This window comes from Sorex araneus, chromosome 1, assembly GCF_027595985.1.
Source record: "Sorex araneus isolate mSorAra2 chromosome 1, mSorAra2.pri, whole genome shotgun sequence".
NCBI lineage: Eukaryota > Metazoa > Chordata > Mammalia > Eulipotyphla > Soricidae > Sorex > Sorex araneus.
This window is the reverse complement of record NC_073302.1, coordinates 23,275,966-23,296,261: the sequence shown is the minus strand read 5'-3', so window position 1 is coordinate 23,296,261 and position 20,296 is coordinate 23,275,966. Positions and strand designations below refer to the sequence as shown.

Here is a 20,296-nt window from a genome sequence, read left to right as displayed (position 1 = left end):
ATGTTCTAAAGTGAAAAAATGATCTATTTAATACATATTTAAACTGAAGTAGAGAGTTTCACAAACTGTGCCAGCACCAACCCTGCAAATTGCCCCATATAAGAATACAATCTAGGGCCCAGAGACATGGCTCAAAGTGCTATTATTTTTGTGAGGTCAGTGTTGGATGTCTGGTACCACAAAATTTCCTGAGTACTGCCAGTGCACAACCCTATGCATTGCACCTGAATAGTCTCTGCAGGAAGGAGCAAGATACAATCTTAAATACAATTTTTGTGCTTATCATGAAAAATTATAATTTTATCATCAACATAGAGTTTGATAAAATTATTCTCTAACAATTTCTAATAGAAATTCTGGGATCTTTGCTGGCTATAGAACAGATACAGATAGAACTATGGAAAAGGTTCTCTCTGCTCTATCTTCTTCGGAAGTGATCAGTTATTGTTCAGGAAGTAACAATCTTTGGATATTTTTCAATCTTGGCGGATGTGTGAGTGAATAGCAAGGGTTTTTATTTCTATGTTTTGAGGTGGTAGTAGAGAAGGTAGTAGAGAAGGTAGTAGTGAAGTGTACTTCACACTTAGTGCCAACAGGGACAGTGACATTGATAAGTGGCCAATGACACTATGCTAAGGAACTGTTCCAATACCAGATATTTAAATTATTTTCAAGTTGATTAGTTTTCACAGTAATTCATTTACATTTAAAAAACTGACAGACCCTATATCTATCAATTAATAGCTTCTACACTGTCAGGTTACCCAATTCTCTTTTCAACACAACAAATGTTACCTGACTCTTGTTGTCATTAAAAAGACATTCTATGCATATAAAACCAAATATATACATATATTGATGTGTTACTCCAGATGCTTACTATAGACACAATTCTAGCTTATATTTTTTCAAAGTATTATCTTGGAAATTGCTTTTTTATAGAATGATATAATTAAGGACCTCTTGTTCTGAATTACAATTTGAGTTCAAGATAATTTTTTTTTTCTTATTGGGTCACACCCAGAGATGCTCAGGGGTTACTCCTGGCTCTGCACTCAGGAATTACTCCTGGCGGTGCTCGGGGGACCATCTGGGATGCTGGGAATCGAACCCAGGTCAGCCGTGTGCAAGGCAAACGCCCTCCCCGCTGTGCTATCACTCCAACCCCTTCAAGATAAATTTTTACTCACATTTCACCAACAGGAGAAAATGAAAATGTCTTAAGTCCTGGACACAATAAACTCACTGAAGAATGTTGGTTTGTTAAATTCAGAGGAATTAGTGGCATTTCTAACATTGCTAGAATGCATAAAATTTTATCATATTATTGCATAAATACTGAATAATATAATTACAAAAGTTAAAAAAAGAACACTTAGGAAGCAACTACTATACTTAGTAGTTAGCACATTTCAATAATAAGTTTGGAGTAATTTGAACTATTAAAGAACTCTTAAAATTTCCACATATATAAGGAATTATACATATATCATTTCTCATATTTTATTTGTGGTGATTTGGGGGGTTTGCTTGGGGGCACAGCTCATAGTACCCTGGCTCTGCACTCAGGGTAGGCTCAGGTGAAGATATGGGGTGCCAGAAATCAACCTGTGTTAGCTCTGTGCAAGGCAAACACCCTACCTGCTGTACTATTGTTTCAGCCCTATTAGCAGTGATTTTTAAATAGAATGAAAACTAAAGTTTATAGAGTTACTGTATGAGATAAATTCTAAGAGCTCTATGTGTGATTTTAATTCTGACAAGTTGTTATTACTTAGCAGATAATATGATTTATCTCTGTAGTAACTATTAATAATGCCAAACAGTAATTTTTTGTGTGATGCAAGATAGTTTTTATTGAAAATTATTTAGAATGATGTGAGGGGGGAGAAAAAGGTAAGTAAGAGAGAACACAGTTTTCTCCAGAGTCAAAATAGGCAAGCAAAGAAACAGAGACAAACAAGCAAGACACTGGACCTTGGGAGAACATGGGATTTAAAGAGCAAGCCATCAGACAAATAATATTAATGGAAAGTAACTCTTCATTTTCATAGATATGGAGACTTGCTGGCCTAACAATGAGTTATAATTTTTAATTTTATTTAATTTTGTTTTGTTTTTGGACCACACCTGGCAGTGTTCAGGGGTTACTCCTGATTCCGCACTCAGAGATCACTTCTGACTGTGCTCAGGAGACAATATAGGATGCTGGAGATCAAACATGGGTCACCTGCATGCAAGGCAAGTATCATATCTGCTGTACTATCTCTCAGGCTCTAAGTTTTATTTTTATAGGGTATTCTTGAAAATATGGTCTTTAGTCATAAGTAGTCAATATGTTTCTATGACTTTTCAAATAAATGGTTTAACCTACAAATAAATGATTAATGTGATCCAGTTATGAATGTAACTAAACAATGTTCCCATCAATATATTTAAGACACAACATGATTAGGCATTACATTGAAACAAAAGATGATTCAGAGATTATAAATTTCCTAGAATAATATTAACAATAATGATAGAATTATTTAGGGAGATTAAAATGATTAATTTACAAAAATGCAATAAAGACTTAGTAGGAATGCTAAAACTATTATAAAACATAAACATTTATTTATTAAGCTATATTATCAGATTTACATTTTTAATGCTAATATTATCCTCCAATTCTCTTCCTTGATTTTTATACCTTTTCTTTATTCATTATTCAGTTTTGGTGCTAGAAGAAAAATAACTTAATAGGAGTAATAAATATAAAGAGGACATATAAAATAAAAACCAATATATTAGACTGCAATAATCAAATTTTAAAGATGAAGTTATTTTATAAGACTTGATATGTAAATGTATCAATCTTATACCTCACATATATATAACCTTGATAAACTCTACTATTTATTTAAAAATTTACCTGGTTTACTTTTCTTTGGTTCATTCTGACTCTGAGTGGCACAGATCTCTATTGAGCTGCATTTTATATCTTTGGCTTCAAATTTTTGCTTGGTAGTAGTATCTGAAAATAAAAAAGAGGAAAGTCTACTTTAAGCAAAAGGACTTCTATATTAGATTTTTGTTACAATTTTGTCCATTAGAAGGAATAAATTAGACTTGCAATAATCAAATTTCAAAGATAAAAATTGTCTCATAAGATTCTATATGTAAATATAAATATAATCTTGATAAACTTGATGGTTCTTAAGACTTTTTACCTGGTTCACTATTCTTTGGTTCACTTTGACTTTGAGTGGCCAAAATTTCTGTGGAACCACATTTTATATCTTCAATTTCAAAGTTTTGCTGGATAATAAGATCTGAAAATAAAAATAGGAAAGTCTACTTCCTACAAAAGAACTTTCATATTAGAGACTTTTTAAGGGGTAATTTTAATGATTAAAAACAATAAATTAGTAAAAATTTTCTGGAACTGGAGTGATAGCACAGCGGGTAGGGTGTTTGCCTTGCATGCAGCCGACCCGGGTTTGATTGCCAGCATCCCATATGGTCCCCCAAGAACCACCAGGAGTAATTCCTGAGTGCATCGCCGGGTGTGACCCAAAAAGAAAAAAAAAATTCTAGAATACCTGATCCTGGCTGAGACCTCTGAGGTGATCTTCGGTATGGGGGCAGGCCAAGTACCCACCCTACCATAGCCCAAACAGTCATACTCATCATGCCCCCAACAGTTTTCACCATGCCTCCAGCCAAATTGCCCAGTTAAATATTCTGGATTTTCTGGAGCAACATCTCCAAACTCTATAATACTAACATCCCAGTAGGAGCATACTAGGTTGGGTAGGAATGTAAAGTAGAAACCAAATAATCTAGACTAACAAAAACTTTAACACAGAAGGCTTACCTTGCAATAACAGCCTAGTAAATTTACCTCAAAAACGGACTTTATGTCCTCATGGTGAGTAGAATTTTCAAAAAAATTTTTTTACCAAAGTATTTTTTCTCATTCCATTAGCCATGTATTAGTAACAAACAATATAAAATAAATTACTGTGGGCCTGTTACAGAGGTAGACTTGAGGGGTTGTTTGGAAAATGGAGACAATGATGGAGGGAAGGTGACTGGTAGTGCAATTGGTGCTGAAGTACTGAATACCAGTAACAAATCATCATGAACAACTTTGTAAACCATGGTGTCTAAATAACTTGGGGAAAACAAAACAAAACAAAAATCCCCCAATAAATTATATTGTATCAATCAAATTTTATTTTTTAACTTTTTTTATTGAATCACTGTCGGATAGACCCTTACAAAGCTGTTCATGATTGGATTTCAGTCATACAATATTCCAGACCCCCCCCCACACACACACACACTGTCTACCTATGTCAGGGGCTTTTCTTTTCTCTCTCTCTCTCTCTCTCTCTGTCTCTCTCTCTCTCTCTCTTCTTTTGGGCATTGTGGTTTGCAATATGTATAAATCAAATTTTAAAGATTAAATTGTCTCAACACTTTGCAATTGTAAAGATAATCCTGATAAACTTGATGATTCATTAAAAATTTTTACCTGGTTCACTGTTCTTTAGTTCACTCTGGCTTTGAGTGCCCAACATTTCTGTGGAGCTGCATTTTATATCTTCATTTTCAGTGTTTTGATTGGTAGTAGAATCTAAAAAGAAAATAAGAAAGGTATTTTCAACAAAAGAACTTTTATATTAGGCTTTAAAATTTTGCTCATTAAAAACAATAAATTAATTTCAATAATAAAATTTTAAAGATGAATATTGTCTCAAAACTTTGGAAATGTAATGATAACCCTGATAAAGTTGATGATTCATTAAATTTTTTAACCTAGCTCTGTGTTCATTGGCTCATTCTGACTTTGAGTGACTAACATCTCAATGGGGTTGCATTTTATATCTTCATTTTCAGTGTTTTGATTGGTAGTAGAATCTAAAATAGAAAAATAAGAAAGGCTACTTTCAACAAAATGACTTTTATATTAGGCTTTTAAAATTTTATTCATTAAAAACAAATTAGATTTCAATAATATAATTTTAAATATAAAATTATCTTGAAAGATTTTATACATAAATGCATTAGTCTTTTCCCTCACTTTTAGAAAACCTTGATAAACTCGATGGCTTATTTAAAAATTTTACCTGGTTCACTGTTCTTTGATTCAATGTGACTTTGAGTGGTCAAAATCTCGATGGAGCTGCATTTCGTATCTTCATTTCTAATGTCTTGCTTGATAATAATATCTGAGAAGAAAAATAAGAAAGACTACTTTCTACAAAAAGACTTCTATTAGGTGAGTTTTTTAAAAAAAATATTAATTACTCTGTGGCAGTGATTCTACATTACCCAGTGGCAATGATTTTACTTTACCGTCAGAGCCAGTTAAAGACTGGGAGTGTTACTTGTCCTTTCCCATAGCATTCATAAATTAAGCACACAGATCACCATACAGAACTCTATTATATTTTGATATATTCATGTTGAACTCTTATATTTTGAAGTTTTAGTATGCATTTACTCCAAATTGACACTTTGTTTTTTCATTTTCTTGTTTTGACATGTAGTTTGATTTAGTCATATCTGCAAGATTTCTTCTGTGGTCTATAGATCACAAGCATCTGTATTCTAAATGGATGCAATAAATCCCCCTTCATATCTCTCTACTATGCTATATCTTTGATTATTTCAACTGGCTGGGGAGTTTAGTGCTCAGAGATTTTACTCCTGACTCTATGCTCCATCGGGATCATGCCTACACGGAGTTCAGACTGTGTGTGGTGTCAAGAACCGAACCTTGGTCTGCTGTGTGAATTGTACTATAAAGTCAAAACTACATGGGACTGGAATAAGGATAGACTCAAAGACCAGTGGAACAGAATTAAGAGTCCAAAATTAACACCTCAGATTTATGGGCAGTTAATCTATGAAAAAGGAGCTAAATATATGAAGCAGAGAAAATAAAGTCTCTTAAACAAATGGTGTTTGAAAAACTGGATAGCAACATATACAAAAATAATATTAAAACCATACCTCACAGCATTTACAAAAGTAAACCATTAAATGCACTGAAGAAAACATAAGCATAACTTTGCAAGGAAAAAGTCTGAGGCATTTTCAATGAGATGACCACAGAGAAAAAGACAAAAAAACCAAAAATTAATAAATGGGACCACATTAAATAAAAAAGCTTCTGCACAGCAAAGGAAGTTCAAACTAATAACAACAACAAAAGAAACCCAACTGAATGGAAGAAAGTATTTCTACATAACACCTTAGATAAAGGGCTAATATCCAGGATCTATAAAACATTCATGAAGCTCAACAATAGAAAATCCAAGAACCCCATTCAAAAATGGAGAGAAGAGGGGCTGGAGCGATAGCACAGCGGGTAGGGCGTTTGCCTTGCACGTGGCCAACCCGGGTTCGAATCCCAGCAACCCATATAATCCCCTGAGCACCACCAGGGGTAATTCCTGAGTGCAGAGCCAGGAGTAACCCCTGTGCATTGCCAGGTGTGACCCAAAAAGCAAAAAAAAAAAAAAAAAGAATAAATGCTTTAAAAAAAAATGGAGAGAAGAATAGACATTTCCTCAAAGACTACATAAGGATGACTAGCAGGCACATGAAAAATTGTTCATCATGACTTATGAGGGAAATACAAATCAAAGCAACAATGAGATATTATCTCATGCCAGTCAGAATAGCATATATCAAAAAGTCTAGAAACAGTGTTGGTGAGGTTGTGGACTAAAAGGAACACTCATTCACCACTGGCAGTCATGTTGTCTCGTTCAACCTCTATAGAAAGTAATAGAGGAGATTTCTCCAGAGTAAAAATGAAACTTTGTTATAAAATAGCCATACCAATTCTTGGAATCTGCTCCCCCCCAAAAAAAATTAAAAACTATTTGAAAGGACATATATACAACTATGCTCATTTCAGCACTTAGTACAATAGCCAGGATGTGGAAACAACCCAAATGCTCAAATACAGATAAACAGATCAAAAAGTTGTGATATACATACGTAATCCCATCCACGGCCAGCATCCAGAGACTAAAAAGCAAGCTCCCAGAAGAGAGCAACCCAGAGAGTCTCTTGCCTGCGCACCTGGCTGTCTTCCCCGAGGCCCCTCGGAGGGGATGGGCTCCAGCTTCCCTCCCCACCCTGAGCAGAGGCCCCGGCGGCCAATGACCTCAGGAGCCTTGCCACAGCCATGCTCAAGGTCCCTCTCCAAACATTCGGATGAGCCTCACACATGAAGGTACCGGCAGAGGAACACAGGTGTGTGGGACCTGGGGCTGAGACTTCCAAGCCTGCTGGAATCGGGACTGGGCCTCCTCCGCCCAGATTCCCCATTTTCCAGTAGCAAGGCGGTCACACCCATTGGACTGCCCCCACAGTGCCGTGTAATCCTATCCACAGCCAGCGTCCAGAGACTTAAAAGCAAGCTCCTGGAAGCTTCTAAGTCTTATAGCCTTATAGCCTACTTCTCCCTCAAGAATATGAATTTTTTCAACAAATATTAAGTAATTTTTACAAATACATAATTTTAAATCAATTCTCACCTTTTTGGGCAAGCTCTTTATTTGTATCTTCATAAATTACTTCTTCTGGCATGAAGTTTAATGATTCCTTCAGTTCTGAGAAGGCTGAAATATCACCTTCTTGACTGAGACTTGAAGATATTAAGGTTTCATTCTTGGGCAATATTGATGGCTGAAATAATATACAAGTAAAAGTTTTTAGCGAGGTTTTCCAAATAAATATTTATAAATTTAATTAATCAGAGTACTAAAATTTTAGTAAATCCAGTCAAAAAATTAAAAACTATGTATATCTTTGAAAATCAGAAGTATGTCAACCCAAAATATTTTATATTATAAGCAATATTCTCTTTAAGTAATGCTCGTTGAGTGGTGACTGATTGATTATGTTAATGCTATACAATATCTTTCAGTGCAGAAATACCTTCTGAACTGACAGAAAATTAAAAATTCTAAATTAAAAACTCATAAACACAGCAGATGATAATTAATGGTGGGAAATGAAAAGGGTAGACAGAATGGAACAGATTTTTTTCAAATGTCTTAAAAATTTCAAGTTCACTTTGTAAATGCATCTAATTTATATAAAGCTAGATATTGGAGCTTATGAAACCTACAGAAAGGATCTGTTCTTTATTTTTTAAATTTTTAAATTTTTATTGAATCACCGTGAGATAGTTACAAACTTTCATATTTGGGTTACAATCTCACAATGATCAAACACCCATCCCTCCACCAGTGCACATTCCCCACCACCAATGTCCCGGGTACACCCCCTCTTTCCCACCCTCCCCCTGCCTATATGGCAGACAATATTCCCCATACTCTCTTTCTACTTTTGGACATTATCGCTTGCAACACAGACACTGAGAGGTCATCATGTTTGGTCCATTATCTACTCTCGCCATATATCTCCCATCCCAACTGGTTCCTCCAGCCATCATTATCTTAGTGATCCAAAAGGGATCTGTTCTTTCAACTGCTAGAACACTTGACATAATAACATCATAATAATTTTGTGTCTATTGGAACTATATGATAAGACCTTTAAAAAATTTGGTCTTAGATATGAAAAAAATCTATCTCACATTAAGCATTGGCAAGCCTAAAATGGAGTTTCAGAAAATCTCTTTTCTTACTCTTTCAATGATATGACTTCTTTTATAGTTCAAGTACCATCTGTTATGTATATAACTCATAAACATTTTTAGTCTCCAATTTTTAAATTAAGACATGATATTCTATATCTCAGGTATAGTATATTGAATAAAATAATTGGGAGAGGTTTTAAATTCCCTTATACTTGGGTTGAACACCAGAATAATTAAGTCAGCATGTATTTGAATAGAATCCAGGCATTAGTATTTTATTACAACTCTCCAAAAATTCCAATGTGTAGCAAAACTTCAGAATCACTATCTTAGAAGTAAATTTCATTCTTTAATATATGCATTTAATAATTATAAAGTCTTTTATTTCTAAATATGGTTTATGTTAAAATCACTATAAGAGTACTTTACTTTTATTAAAATATTACTGAAGGAAAGTGAAGAAAAAACTTACTATGTTTTCTAGATTTTCTTGACCAAGGTTTTCTTCATCCATGAAAAAATCATCCTTCATAAAGCTTTCCAAATCTTCTTGAAAAGAGAAACATTCACTTAATAAAAAAAAATTATTCATTAGTATTCACTAATAGAGATATTAAGTGCAGATAATCAAAATATATAATGATTAATATTATAAGTGAATTAATGCAATGGTAAAACATTATTATTGATTACATCTAGACTTGTGAGCATACAAAGAATATTTTCTTCTCTTAAAAATATTTATACTATTGTGCAACTAAGTACCTGGAAAAATCTGCTTCTGTGCTTTGTCCTTTGAAGTCTACATGGGGCTTTTCAACCAAACATAATTTCTGACCACTTAATAGAGTGTCTGAAGTTGTCAGGTGACTTTTATAGTTCATAAAATTATCTACAGAAACGATCTCTTCATTAGTAGACAAATCTGAAAATAAGTACATCCAAGTAAATAAGAAAAATCTAGTTACACAAAGGTTAGTATAGATAACCAATAGATAAAATAGGGTTTTTCAAATATTTTAAGTTATTTATTTTTTCATTTACTGTGCATGTAAAACATACACAATAGCATCAGTTTATAGCTTCTTAGCTATAAACTAAGCTATAAAATAGCTCAATAATTTATTACTTGTAATATACTTAGTAGTAAGCAAATAGCCTAAAAATTTTGATTGCCACCTCCACTTTTTTTTTTTAGTGGGCTGGTACAAAAAAAAACCTGACTGGGGGCTGGAGCGATAGCACAGCGGGTAGGGTGTTTGCCTTGCACGCGGCCAACCTGGGTTCGATTCCCAGCAACCCATATGGTCCCCTGAGCACTGCCAGGAGTAATTCCTGAGTACATGAACCAGGAGTAAGCCCTGTGCATCGCTGGGTGTGACCCAAAAAGCAAAACAACAACAACAACAACAACAACAAAAACCTGTTTTTCAATAAGCTCTAAAGATGAAAAAGAAAATGGAAATTGCAGTTTAAGCAAGGAACTACTTGGAGAGCAAAGCTCCCCCAAACAAAAACTACTTTGCAGAAGCAAAAATTTCTTTTCCATTGTTCTGTTTTTGATTTGGGGCCACACCCAACTTGCTTAGGGGCTACTCCAGGTTTTGTACTCAGGGGTTGCTCCTTGTGATAGAGAACCACGGTAGCACTGTGGCACTATCATTGCGTTGTTCATAGATTTGCTCGAGTGGGCACCAGTAACGTCTCCATTGTGAAACTGTTTTTGGCATATTGAATGGGTAGCTTGCCAGGCTCTGCCATGTGGTCGGGATACTCTTGGTACTTGTCAGGCTCTCCGAGAGGGAGGGAGGAATTGAACCCAAGTCAGATTTGTGCAAGACTAACACCCTACCTGCTGTGCTATCGCTCCAGTTCATCAGAGAACCACTGGTACTCGGAATCTATCCCAGGCTTCCCACGTGCACAACATGTGTTCAGTCTATTGAGTGATCTTTGGCCCAGCAAGAATTTCATTTTGTTTTCTTTCGATCTTTCAAACAATAGGGCTCATATCCAGGGTTACTCCTGGGCTTACTCCTGGCTCTATGCACAGGGATCACTCCTTAGTATATAGCTCAGGGAACCATATAGGGTGCCAGGGATTGAACCTGGGTCGCCTGTGTGCAAGGCCCTGTATTATCTCTCTAACTTCTCCAGCAAGAATTTCTTGACCTAGGTATCAGTGTGTCACTTAGAAATTTTAGAATGACATGATTGAAGGATAGCACAGAATGATATCTCCCATGACCCATAATTATTGCACATACTTAATACATAAGCTTAGAGCATGCCGAAGAAGAAATTATTTTATAAGCCAGACTCCTAGGAATTATTGATATGAACCAATTATGTTCCAAATAATTTCATGAACAAGAATATTCCATGACATATTTGGTACATTTATTTTATGTACCAAGGAATATTAGCTAATTAGTCTGTCTTAGCAGGATTTAAATGAAATCATCAAAAAATGGCTCATGGTACATTAATTCTGAATTATGAATGAAGAAACAGTAATCACTAAAAACCCACACAGAAATAGTTAATACCCCCATCTCTATCTTCAACTTCCAAATATTTCTGGCCATCTTCCTTTTCTCAAGGCTCATCCTAGTATCTCTGGGAACCCTTGGGGAACATCTATAGTTATGAGGACTTTTTTTCCCAACACTTTTATGATAAATCCACTTGAGGGCAGTATCACACTACAGTGTACTTTATAACATTACATACAGAAATGTTATTTATGTTCTTAAGTTTATATAGCCCATGCTGGTGTTTTTACTTTATTGGCTGGAGCGATAGCACAGCAGGTAGGGTATTTACCTTGCACGCAGCCGACCTGGGTTCAATTTCTCCGTCCTTCTCGGAAAGTCCGGCAAACTACTGAGAGTATCCCACCCACATGGCAGAACCTGGCAAGCTACCCGTGGCGTATTCGATAAGCCAAAAACAGTAACAATAAGTCTCACAATGGAGACATTACTGGTGCCCGCTCTAGCAAATCGATGAACTACGGGACGACAGTGCTACAGTGCTACAGCTGTGTTTCAATATAGCTCTGAGGAAACTAACCTCATCTGTCATAGAGGACTGTTACGTTACTATAGGAAATAAATTTTGAATAATTAATTATGAAAAATGCAGAAAAATCTGTAGATCGAAAAAGGGGCAGGTTTAATCTTGGTAGATTAAAGAAGAGTATCTGCTGTGGAGGCAGGCTGGGGTGGGGGTGGAAACTGGGGACATTGGTGATGGAAAATACATATTGGTGAAGAAACTGGTGTTGGAACATTGTATGACTGAAACTGAATCACAGAAACTTTGTAACTGTGTGTATCACTACGATTCATTTTTTTAAAAAATTTTTTAAATAACATTTTTATTTTAAAAAGGAAAATATAGTTTTCTACCTAGACTAAATGACATAACTAAACTGAAAGAAAGTACACTAAGGTGTCTGATAAATATACTCAGTGGTTTTCAAATATAAATAAAAATCTAGTCAAAAGTTAATGGAAGGTCCTCCGAGTGGTTGCATGTTGGATATCATTGGTTTGTCCTTTCTCCCTTGCCACAGAATTTGGGTTTATCTGGTAATAATCTCTAAACAATTCTAGACTACATTGGTATGTCCTGCTCCCCTTGCCACTAGGAGCTTAGGTATACCAGTCACACCCATCAAAGTGCTCCCGAGTCACTCCCATTCCTTTGTTTATCTGTAACCACTTCTACCAGTTTATCTGCTCTTCCTCTAATCAAACTGTTAATTTTTAAGGTAAGACCTTGCTAGGACAAGTGAACTTGTATTGTAAGTTAATATTGTCTTTTTCCTCTCTTATGTCTTTTGAATAGTTTACTTTAAAACAATATCCTCTTTGTATAGACAAAGAAAGACAGTTGTTAATATGCTTTGGTAACATGGGATTTAATTGGCTTTAAATATTATTCACTCCCGGGCATCTTCTTTCTGGACTTAAGCCTCAGCTGCCCTTACTTCCTAGCACCCCCAAAAGCAGGGTCCTGACGAGGGACAGGATGGACCCAGGGCAAGCGGTGAGTTGTGTGCTACCCTGGCATCGAGATGGGCCTGGCCAAAGCGCCTAATGCTTAACTATATGTTAAGAGCTTGGTCATGGGCATGTCATGTCATGATCCAAAAGCAATGCCGAGACTAGGGCCCTGCTAGGGCTAGGAAAGACTAATCTGGCCTGAGCGCTATAGTCTGAGATCGAGGTGACCCCCGGAGAGCAATTCTATAAGCTTAATGCATCTCTTGGTCTCTTGCTATGTCCATACAAAATGATTTATAATATGAATACTTATATGTTAGTTGGACAAAGAGAGGAGAAACACACCCATGTCCTGCTGAGAGAGATTCTGTCCTAGTGAAAGCATCCCCTAAGGGATAGAACTTTACCCCCTATTGATTGTAACCACACCTATGCATAAGGCGAATGGGGGGGGGGGCGGGGAGGGATTTAGTGTGGCTGTGAGAGGGGGCTGGGGGAGAGTGCTGTAGAATTCCAGGGCCAGTTGGGGGAGAGTGCTGTAGAATTCCAGGGCCAGTCCCAGGGCCAGAGCTGGAGAAGCTAGATCGAGATCGAGATCCAGAGGAGAAGGAGAATGAAGTAGGATGGGGGAGGAAGAAGCAGGAGGAGAATCAGAGGAGAATGGAGATGGGAATGGAATAAACTGCGACTGAGACCAACCGGCTTGCCTCCGTTCCTTCATTCGCCCTGTGCCTGGCTCGGTGCAGTGAGGCGCTCCTCCCGAGCCCCTTTTCTTTTTATTTTTTGTGATTTTACACAGTTGCACATGTGTAGCCTCTCCGTTGGTGGATGACCATGATCCCGGAGGACAGCTAAACTACTTTTGGTACCAGCAGTTTCTTGCAGAAATGTCTCTAGACTGTGAACTAAGCCACGGCCCCATGCCGCCACAGGAGGGGAAAGGTTTTTCTCTCTCAGCTTTTCCTTTCCGTGGGGGTAAAGGTGTGGGGACCGCCATCTTATAAGGACCACTAAAGAGAGGTACAAGCTTGCAATGATGCAATTTCTGGCAGAAATTTACCTGGACTTAGTTACTAAAATACTAAATACAGAAATCCAAAACCTCATATCTCTTCATTCTCAGCAATGGAAAACAAATTATCAAATGCTTCCTTTTCAGCAGGTTTGATTTTGGGGGGAAACTCCAAACAATAATAGTGAGTTTTTTGGAAATATTGAATGTAATCAAAGTAAAGAGAAAGTAAAGTGAAAATTATCAGCTACACAGGCAGGGGGGTGGGGTAGGAGGGGAGATATTACTGGGGTTCTTGGTGGTGGAATATGTGCAGTGGTGAAGGGATGGGTGTTGGATCATTGTATAACTGAGACTTAAGCCTGAATGCTTTGTAACTTTCCACATGGTGACTCAATAAAAAATAAAACTAAAAAAAAAAAAAAGTTAATGGAAGGTCCAGCAGGGGCTGATCTCTGAGCACAGAGGCAGGAGTAAGACCCAAGAACCGCTGGGCATGACAGCAAAACAAAGCAAACAAACAAAAACCCCAAAAAAATTAATGAAAGAAACTCCTTCATAATGATTACAAATGTGCAATTATCAAGGAGCAACATAAAGGAAACATGCAGAAAGTATATGAGAAAACCATAAATTTTAATGAACTCCACTTAAAAAATCTTGAGGAAAAATCAAGATGAGTCATTTTCCAGGAAAAAAATTAAAAGCTAACCAAGACTAGGGCCTGGAGTGATAGTACAGTTGGTAGGGTAAGTACCCTATCAAGTACTCTTGCACAGACTTACCCCGTTGGATCCCTGGCATCCCATCTAGGCCCTAGAATCCTAATCGGGTGTGATTCAAAAACAAAAACAACAACAATGAAAAGTTGCTAAGGTTAACTAATACCTAAGATCTAAGGTAAAAAAAATTAACAGATCCCCATAATATTTCAGTTTCTTAGGAGATTTTTTTGACACTTGGAAAACTGATTGCAAAATCCAGAGAAATGCAAATTAAAATGAGATACCACCTCACCACAATATGACATATATATTAAAAAAAAAAAAGACTGGAAACAACCATCATTGATGAGATGAAAAGGAACCCTGATTTATTGCTAGTGGGAATATTAGCCAATTTCCTCTCTGGGAAACAGCATGGAGATTGATCCAAAAAGAATAGTTTTCATATGGCCCAGCAATTCCACTTGGCATTAATGCCCCAAACACAAAAACATTAATTTGAAGATCTACATGCACATTATGCTCATAGCAGCACTGAATACAGCACAAATGTTCAACAACAGATGAATGGTTAAAGAAGCTACTGTCTGTACATATAGTAGAGTACTATGCAAATATAAGAAAAGATGAAATTTGGGGGGGTATGGTGCCACCAGCAGGTAAACCTGTACTTATGAGGCAAGTGCATCAACAGTTTGATGATGCCTTCAGACTTCCAGATAACTTAAAATTGTTGCTGTGCCTTTTGCCAGACCCCAACAACTTGGGGCCAAGTTTACCAAGAATTAAATGGCCAAAAGTTAGGTATGTGGGAGACATACCCACAAATCACCTCTGGCTCAGCTATATAAGCTCATTTATTGGCCTTATTTCAGTGACCCATAAGTCTTGAAAGAGATCAAAAGATGCAGTTAGGGCTTGTAGCGCAGAAGTAGGTGGTAACCCATGACTGACAGCCCCAGGCTTGCTGGGATCAGGACTTGGCCTCCTCCACCCCTCCCCAGTTTTCCAGTAGCTTGGCAGTCACACCCACAAACTGCCCCTGTTGCCATTAAACTCATCAGTGGCCAAGACCGAGAAACTATAAACTAAAGCTCTCTGAAGAGAGCGCTGCAGAATGCCCTGAACCCACCCCAGGCTGTCTTCACTGGGACACCTTGGAGTAGGGTGGGTTGAGTTTCCCTTCCTGGCCCAAGCAGAACCCTGGCAGCAAAAACCTCCAGAACCCAAAAACTGCAAAGCCCAAGGCTAATCTCCACATGCTCGGACGAGCCTCACCCAAAACGGGATGAACCTCACCAGAGAGCAGACCAGGAGGAAAACCCAGACATGCGAGAATACATGACTGAGATCTCCAAGCATGCTTGGATCAGGACTGGCCTCCTACCCCCAGGTCCCCAGTTTTCCAGAAGCTTGGCAGTCACATGCACAAACTGCCCCTGGCGCCATGTAATCTCATCAATGGCCAAGACCCAGAGACTATAAATTAAAGCTCCCAGAAGAGAATGACACAGAATTTCCTGGACATTATATTCTATCCATAGCAAGCAATACCAAACAAATTGTCTAGCATTGCCTTTTTGGCAGGTTTGAGTGGTGGTGAGACTGGTGTCAAAATATCGAATGTAACCAAAAATAGAGAGAGCTTATGGGGGAAATTGTCTGCCGCACAAATAGGGAAAGGGATGGAACGGGGCGGGGGGGATACTGGGGATTTTGGTGGTGGACAGTGTGCACTGGTGAAGGGATGGGTGTTTGATGATTACATGACTGAAGCTCAAACATGAAAGCTTTGTAGATGCATCTCAATGTGAATCAAATAAAAGGGGGGGAAAATAATAATAAAATAATAAAATAAAGTTAACATTCAGAATATACTAAAAATAAAAGGTAATGTGGAGTTCATGCCCAATTCAATCAGCTTAATCAATGGCTGAATAAACAGCAGTATTTCTATATTATTAAAAACAAAGAAAAGATGAAATTTGAAGTTCACTGTAATGAAGATGAAAGAATATCATGTCAAACAAGCTGCGTCAGAGGGTGAAGGACAAATACTGGATGATCTCACTCACCTGTGGTATATAAAGAAACAAAATAAGGAAGAAATAATATTGAATAATGATAAACACTTGGCACTGGATTATAAAACTTAGATTACCAAGCACTGGGGATTGAGGATGTAAGAGGAAGAGGTTGACTAGAAGTAACATGAAGACAGAGGTGGAGGGCCTTGAGCACGTAAGTGGCGGTGAAGATATAATATTTTTGTACATCACAACTATAAATGTTAACAAAAATTTTAGCCATGTTACTTAAAGCAAAATACAAACATTTAAAAAATCAGTTTGAAAAGTTAGCTAAAATTATTTTACATTTTGGGGGGCAGTACAAGGTCTCAAATCTTCAATCAAGTATTGTGTCACTAAGCCATATCCCCAGTCCTGGAAAATTACTTTTAATATTCAATTTATAACATATCTTAAATTACTGTATCACTGTATCACTGTCATCCTGTTGTTCATCGATTTATTTGAGCGGGCACCAGTAATGTCTCTATTACACTCAGCCCTGAGATTTTAGCAGCCTCTCCTTACTCATCTTTCCCAATGATTGGAGGCTCTTTCAGGGTCAAGGGACTGAGACCTATCGTTACTGTTTTTGGCATATCAAATACACCATGGGTAGCTTGCCGGACCCTGCTGTGCTGGTGGGATACTCTCGGTAGCTTCTTGGGCTCCCCGAGAGGTATGTATATATCTTTTACTGTATTTGGGATATGAATATGCCATGGGGAGCTTACAAGGCTCTCCTGTATGGGCAATAGACTCTTGGTAGCTTGTCAGGGTCTCCAAGAGGGAGAACAAGGCTTATTAGATGTCCAGGAGCTTGGTCTTATAGTCTTTGGGTGTTGGCCGTTGGTAGGATTACATGGTGCCAGGGGCAGTTTGTGGGTGTGGCTGCCAAGCTACGGGAAAATGGGGGTTCTGGGTGGAGAAGGCCCAGTCGCAATCTGAGCAGGTTTGGAGATCTCATCCCCGGGGCCCGCACACCTGGGTTCCTCTGCCGGCCCTTTCATGTGTGAGGCTTGTCCAAACATGTGGAGAGTGGCCTTGAGCATGACTGTGTCTGGGTTCCGGAGGTCTTCAACTATCAAGGCTCTGCTTGGGGCGGGGAGGGAAAGGCAATCCATCCCCTCCAAGGCCCCTGAGAAGACAGCCAGGTGCAGGGGCCAAGAGACTGCGTCGCTTTCTTTCCGGAGCTTGGTGTTATAGTCTCTGAATGTTGGCCGTTGGTGGGATTACACGGCACTGGGGGCAGGTGGGTAAACTATCTTTAATTATTCATGGTAAATTTATATGATAAAGTGACTCTCTTGAAGTAATAGTTCAGCTATTCAATTTCTACTTTGAATTAAGATTTTATATAAATTAGGAGATATTGAAAGTCTTTAGCAAATTTTTGGAAAATAAAATATAGCAATTGCTAATTTAATGTTATGCCAATTTCTGTGTTATCAGATTGTACACAGAAATTAAAATCATTTAGCAGCATGCTTTGAATACTATTGTGTACTATTTGGAATTTTCTGAGCACCCAGGTTCGATTCCTCCACCCCTCTCGGAGAGCCCGGCAAGCTACCGGAGAGCTCTCGGAGAGCTCTCAGAGAGCATGGCAGAGCCTGGCAAGCTCCCCGTGGCATGCATATCTGATATGCCAAAAACAGTAACAAGTGTCAAAATGGAGATGTTACTGGTGCCCACTCGAGCAAATCGATGAACAATGGGACGGCAGTGCAGTGCAGTGCTACTATTTGGAATCCCAGTAGACCTAAACCCCCACCTCCAAAAAATGTAATTTACAAAATGTTAATTACTATGGTGTATTCATATCCAAAAATACAGTGAAAGATATATGCATACCTTTTGGAGAGCCCGTCAAGCTGCCAAGAGTATCCTGCCTGCACAGCAGAGCCTGGCAAGCTACCCATGGCATATTCGATATGCCAAAAACAGTAATGATAGGTCTCATTCTCCTGACCCTGAAGAAGCCTCCAATTGTTGGGGAGGACGAGTAAGGAGAGGCTGCTAAAATCTCAGGGCTGAGTGTAATAGAGACGTTACTGGTGCCCGCTCGAATAAATCGATGAACAACGGGATGACAGTGATACAGTGAATTACTATGAAAGATAAAATATTTCCCTAGTGTAACAAAACTCAGAATTATAATATGCAGGTAGACCTTTTTTAAAGACAGAAATGAAACTTTTAATAAAACAAAACTCACTGAAAGGGAAAATATATATATATATATATATTAGTAAGAAATGTTTTATAAAACCAAAAATGTTTTACCTTGGTTCTCTGCTTGAAGTGCTGGATATATTACTAAAGGGTTAATAGGTGAAAGGATTTCAATGTAATCTTCACAAGTATATAAATTCGTTTCTTCTTCAGTTTGAGAGTTTGGATTTGAACTTGGAACAACTTCATCAAATTCATTGTCAATTGGGGTCACAATTTCTGTAATTGATTTTCTATAACATCATAAAAAATACTTATTTTATATATGTTCTACTTTAAACCATCTTTAACAACACATAGTATATGTTATTTGTAGAAAAATGATCACATTCTAAGACAAAGGAAATTTACATGTAGTCTTACCACTCAAGAGATGAATTAAAAAGATTAAGAATTTTCTCAATTATTTTTGAATTGTACAGCAAAAGTAAATTTATGTACATAGTTTTCTGTAGCCTCTCATTTTCTGCCAAAAAATGAAGCATGAGCACATTTATATTTCAATCAATGCACATTTACTTCACTTTCTTTTTCTCTTCTTATTCTAGCTTTTTGGGACATGCTCAGGGCTTAGTCCTGGCTCTGCTCAGGGATCAATCCTGGTGGGGCTCTGGGGACCATATGGGATGCTGAGGATCAAACAGGGGTCAGCTGTGTGCAAGACAAGCACCCTACCGACTGTATTATCTCTCTCACTCCTCACTTCATTTTCAAGTGACTTAAAGGAGCCTATTGTAATGGTATCCTGATCCAGCACACAGCATGGTGTCCAATAAATATTTGATGAATGACTGATTAATAAAAAATGTTTGGGGTCAGAGGGATGACCCAATGGGCTAGAGTACAGGAGGCCTGGGTTTGATCCTGGGCACCACATGATCCCTGTGCATTATTGGGAGCACCCCTGAACACCACCAGGTGTGGCCCAAGAGCAAAACATAAGTTTTCACAGAATGTTAGAAAACAGCCCTAAATCTTAATTTATGCCATAAGAAAAAGATTTTTTTCAATATTAAAGACTTTCTATCAATAGTTTATATAGAAAGTTTACTTACTGATTTAAAACATAATTATTTGTTCTATCTCTGTGTGTCCTGCAATACAGAAGCATAGAGAATAGTTAGTATGTGATTAAGGGAACAACATAAAGATATAAATCATTTTAATTAATCATTAATTATGTATCCTTTGAAGATTAAGGTTTTTGCTTCAGATTACAAAATGAAAGAAACTTTGCAACGATATAAAAGGGATATTCTAGTGTTTAGAGAGTTTATTTATCTGCTAGTTGCAAAAGGGATACATTTAGGCTAAGGATACATACTTCTCAAAGAAATTCTCTACAAAGAGATCAGCTTTTTGTTGATCCACGACTGAATCTGTCATTCCCAAAACTGGAACAGCTGAAACTAGAAAAGGGAAAGATAAAATCAGTATTCACATAATAGGATTTTCTTTGATACTTACTATAAGGAAACCAGAGAGTACTAGTTAATAGCGCATATTATTTCTCTAAAATCTTTATTAGCCATTCCAGCTTACTCTGCCATATTTTCCTTGAGACCATAACACTATCAGTAGCATTACTTAATCATATACAATCACATCTAAGAAATTATTTTGTCTGA

At 37.5% G+C, this 20,296-nt stretch overlaps 1 protein-coding gene across 1 annotated transcript in view; it reads right to left on the bottom strand.

Moving 5' to 3' along the window:
• The window catches only part of SHOC1 (shortage in chiasmata 1), a 76,308-nt gene extending 56,239 nt beyond the window's left edge, over positions 1-20,069 (bottom strand). The window contains exons 1-11 of the mRNA XM_055124987.1: positions 19,993-20,069; positions 18,720-18,901; positions 9,380-9,539; positions 9,087-9,183; positions 7,545-7,695; positions 5,118-5,219; positions 4,807-4,908; positions 4,523-4,624; positions 3,213-3,314; positions 2,915-3,016; positions 1,191-1,299 (exon numbers count right to left, since the gene is read on the bottom strand). Of these exons, the coding sequence (XP_054980962.1) occupies positions 1,191-1,299; positions 2,915-3,016; positions 3,213-3,314; positions 4,523-4,624; positions 4,807-4,908; positions 5,118-5,219; positions 7,545-7,695; positions 9,087-9,183; positions 9,380-9,539; positions 18,720-18,901; positions 19,993-20,054 (1,271 nt within the window). The 5' untranslated portion in view covers positions 20,055-20,069. The remainder of the gene's footprint in view (positions 1-1,190; positions 1,300-2,914; positions 3,017-3,212; positions 3,315-4,522; positions 4,625-4,806; positions 4,909-5,117; positions 5,220-7,544; positions 7,696-9,086; positions 9,184-9,379; positions 9,540-18,719; positions 18,902-19,992) is intronic.
• Positions 20,070-20,296: the final 227 nt, after the last annotated feature.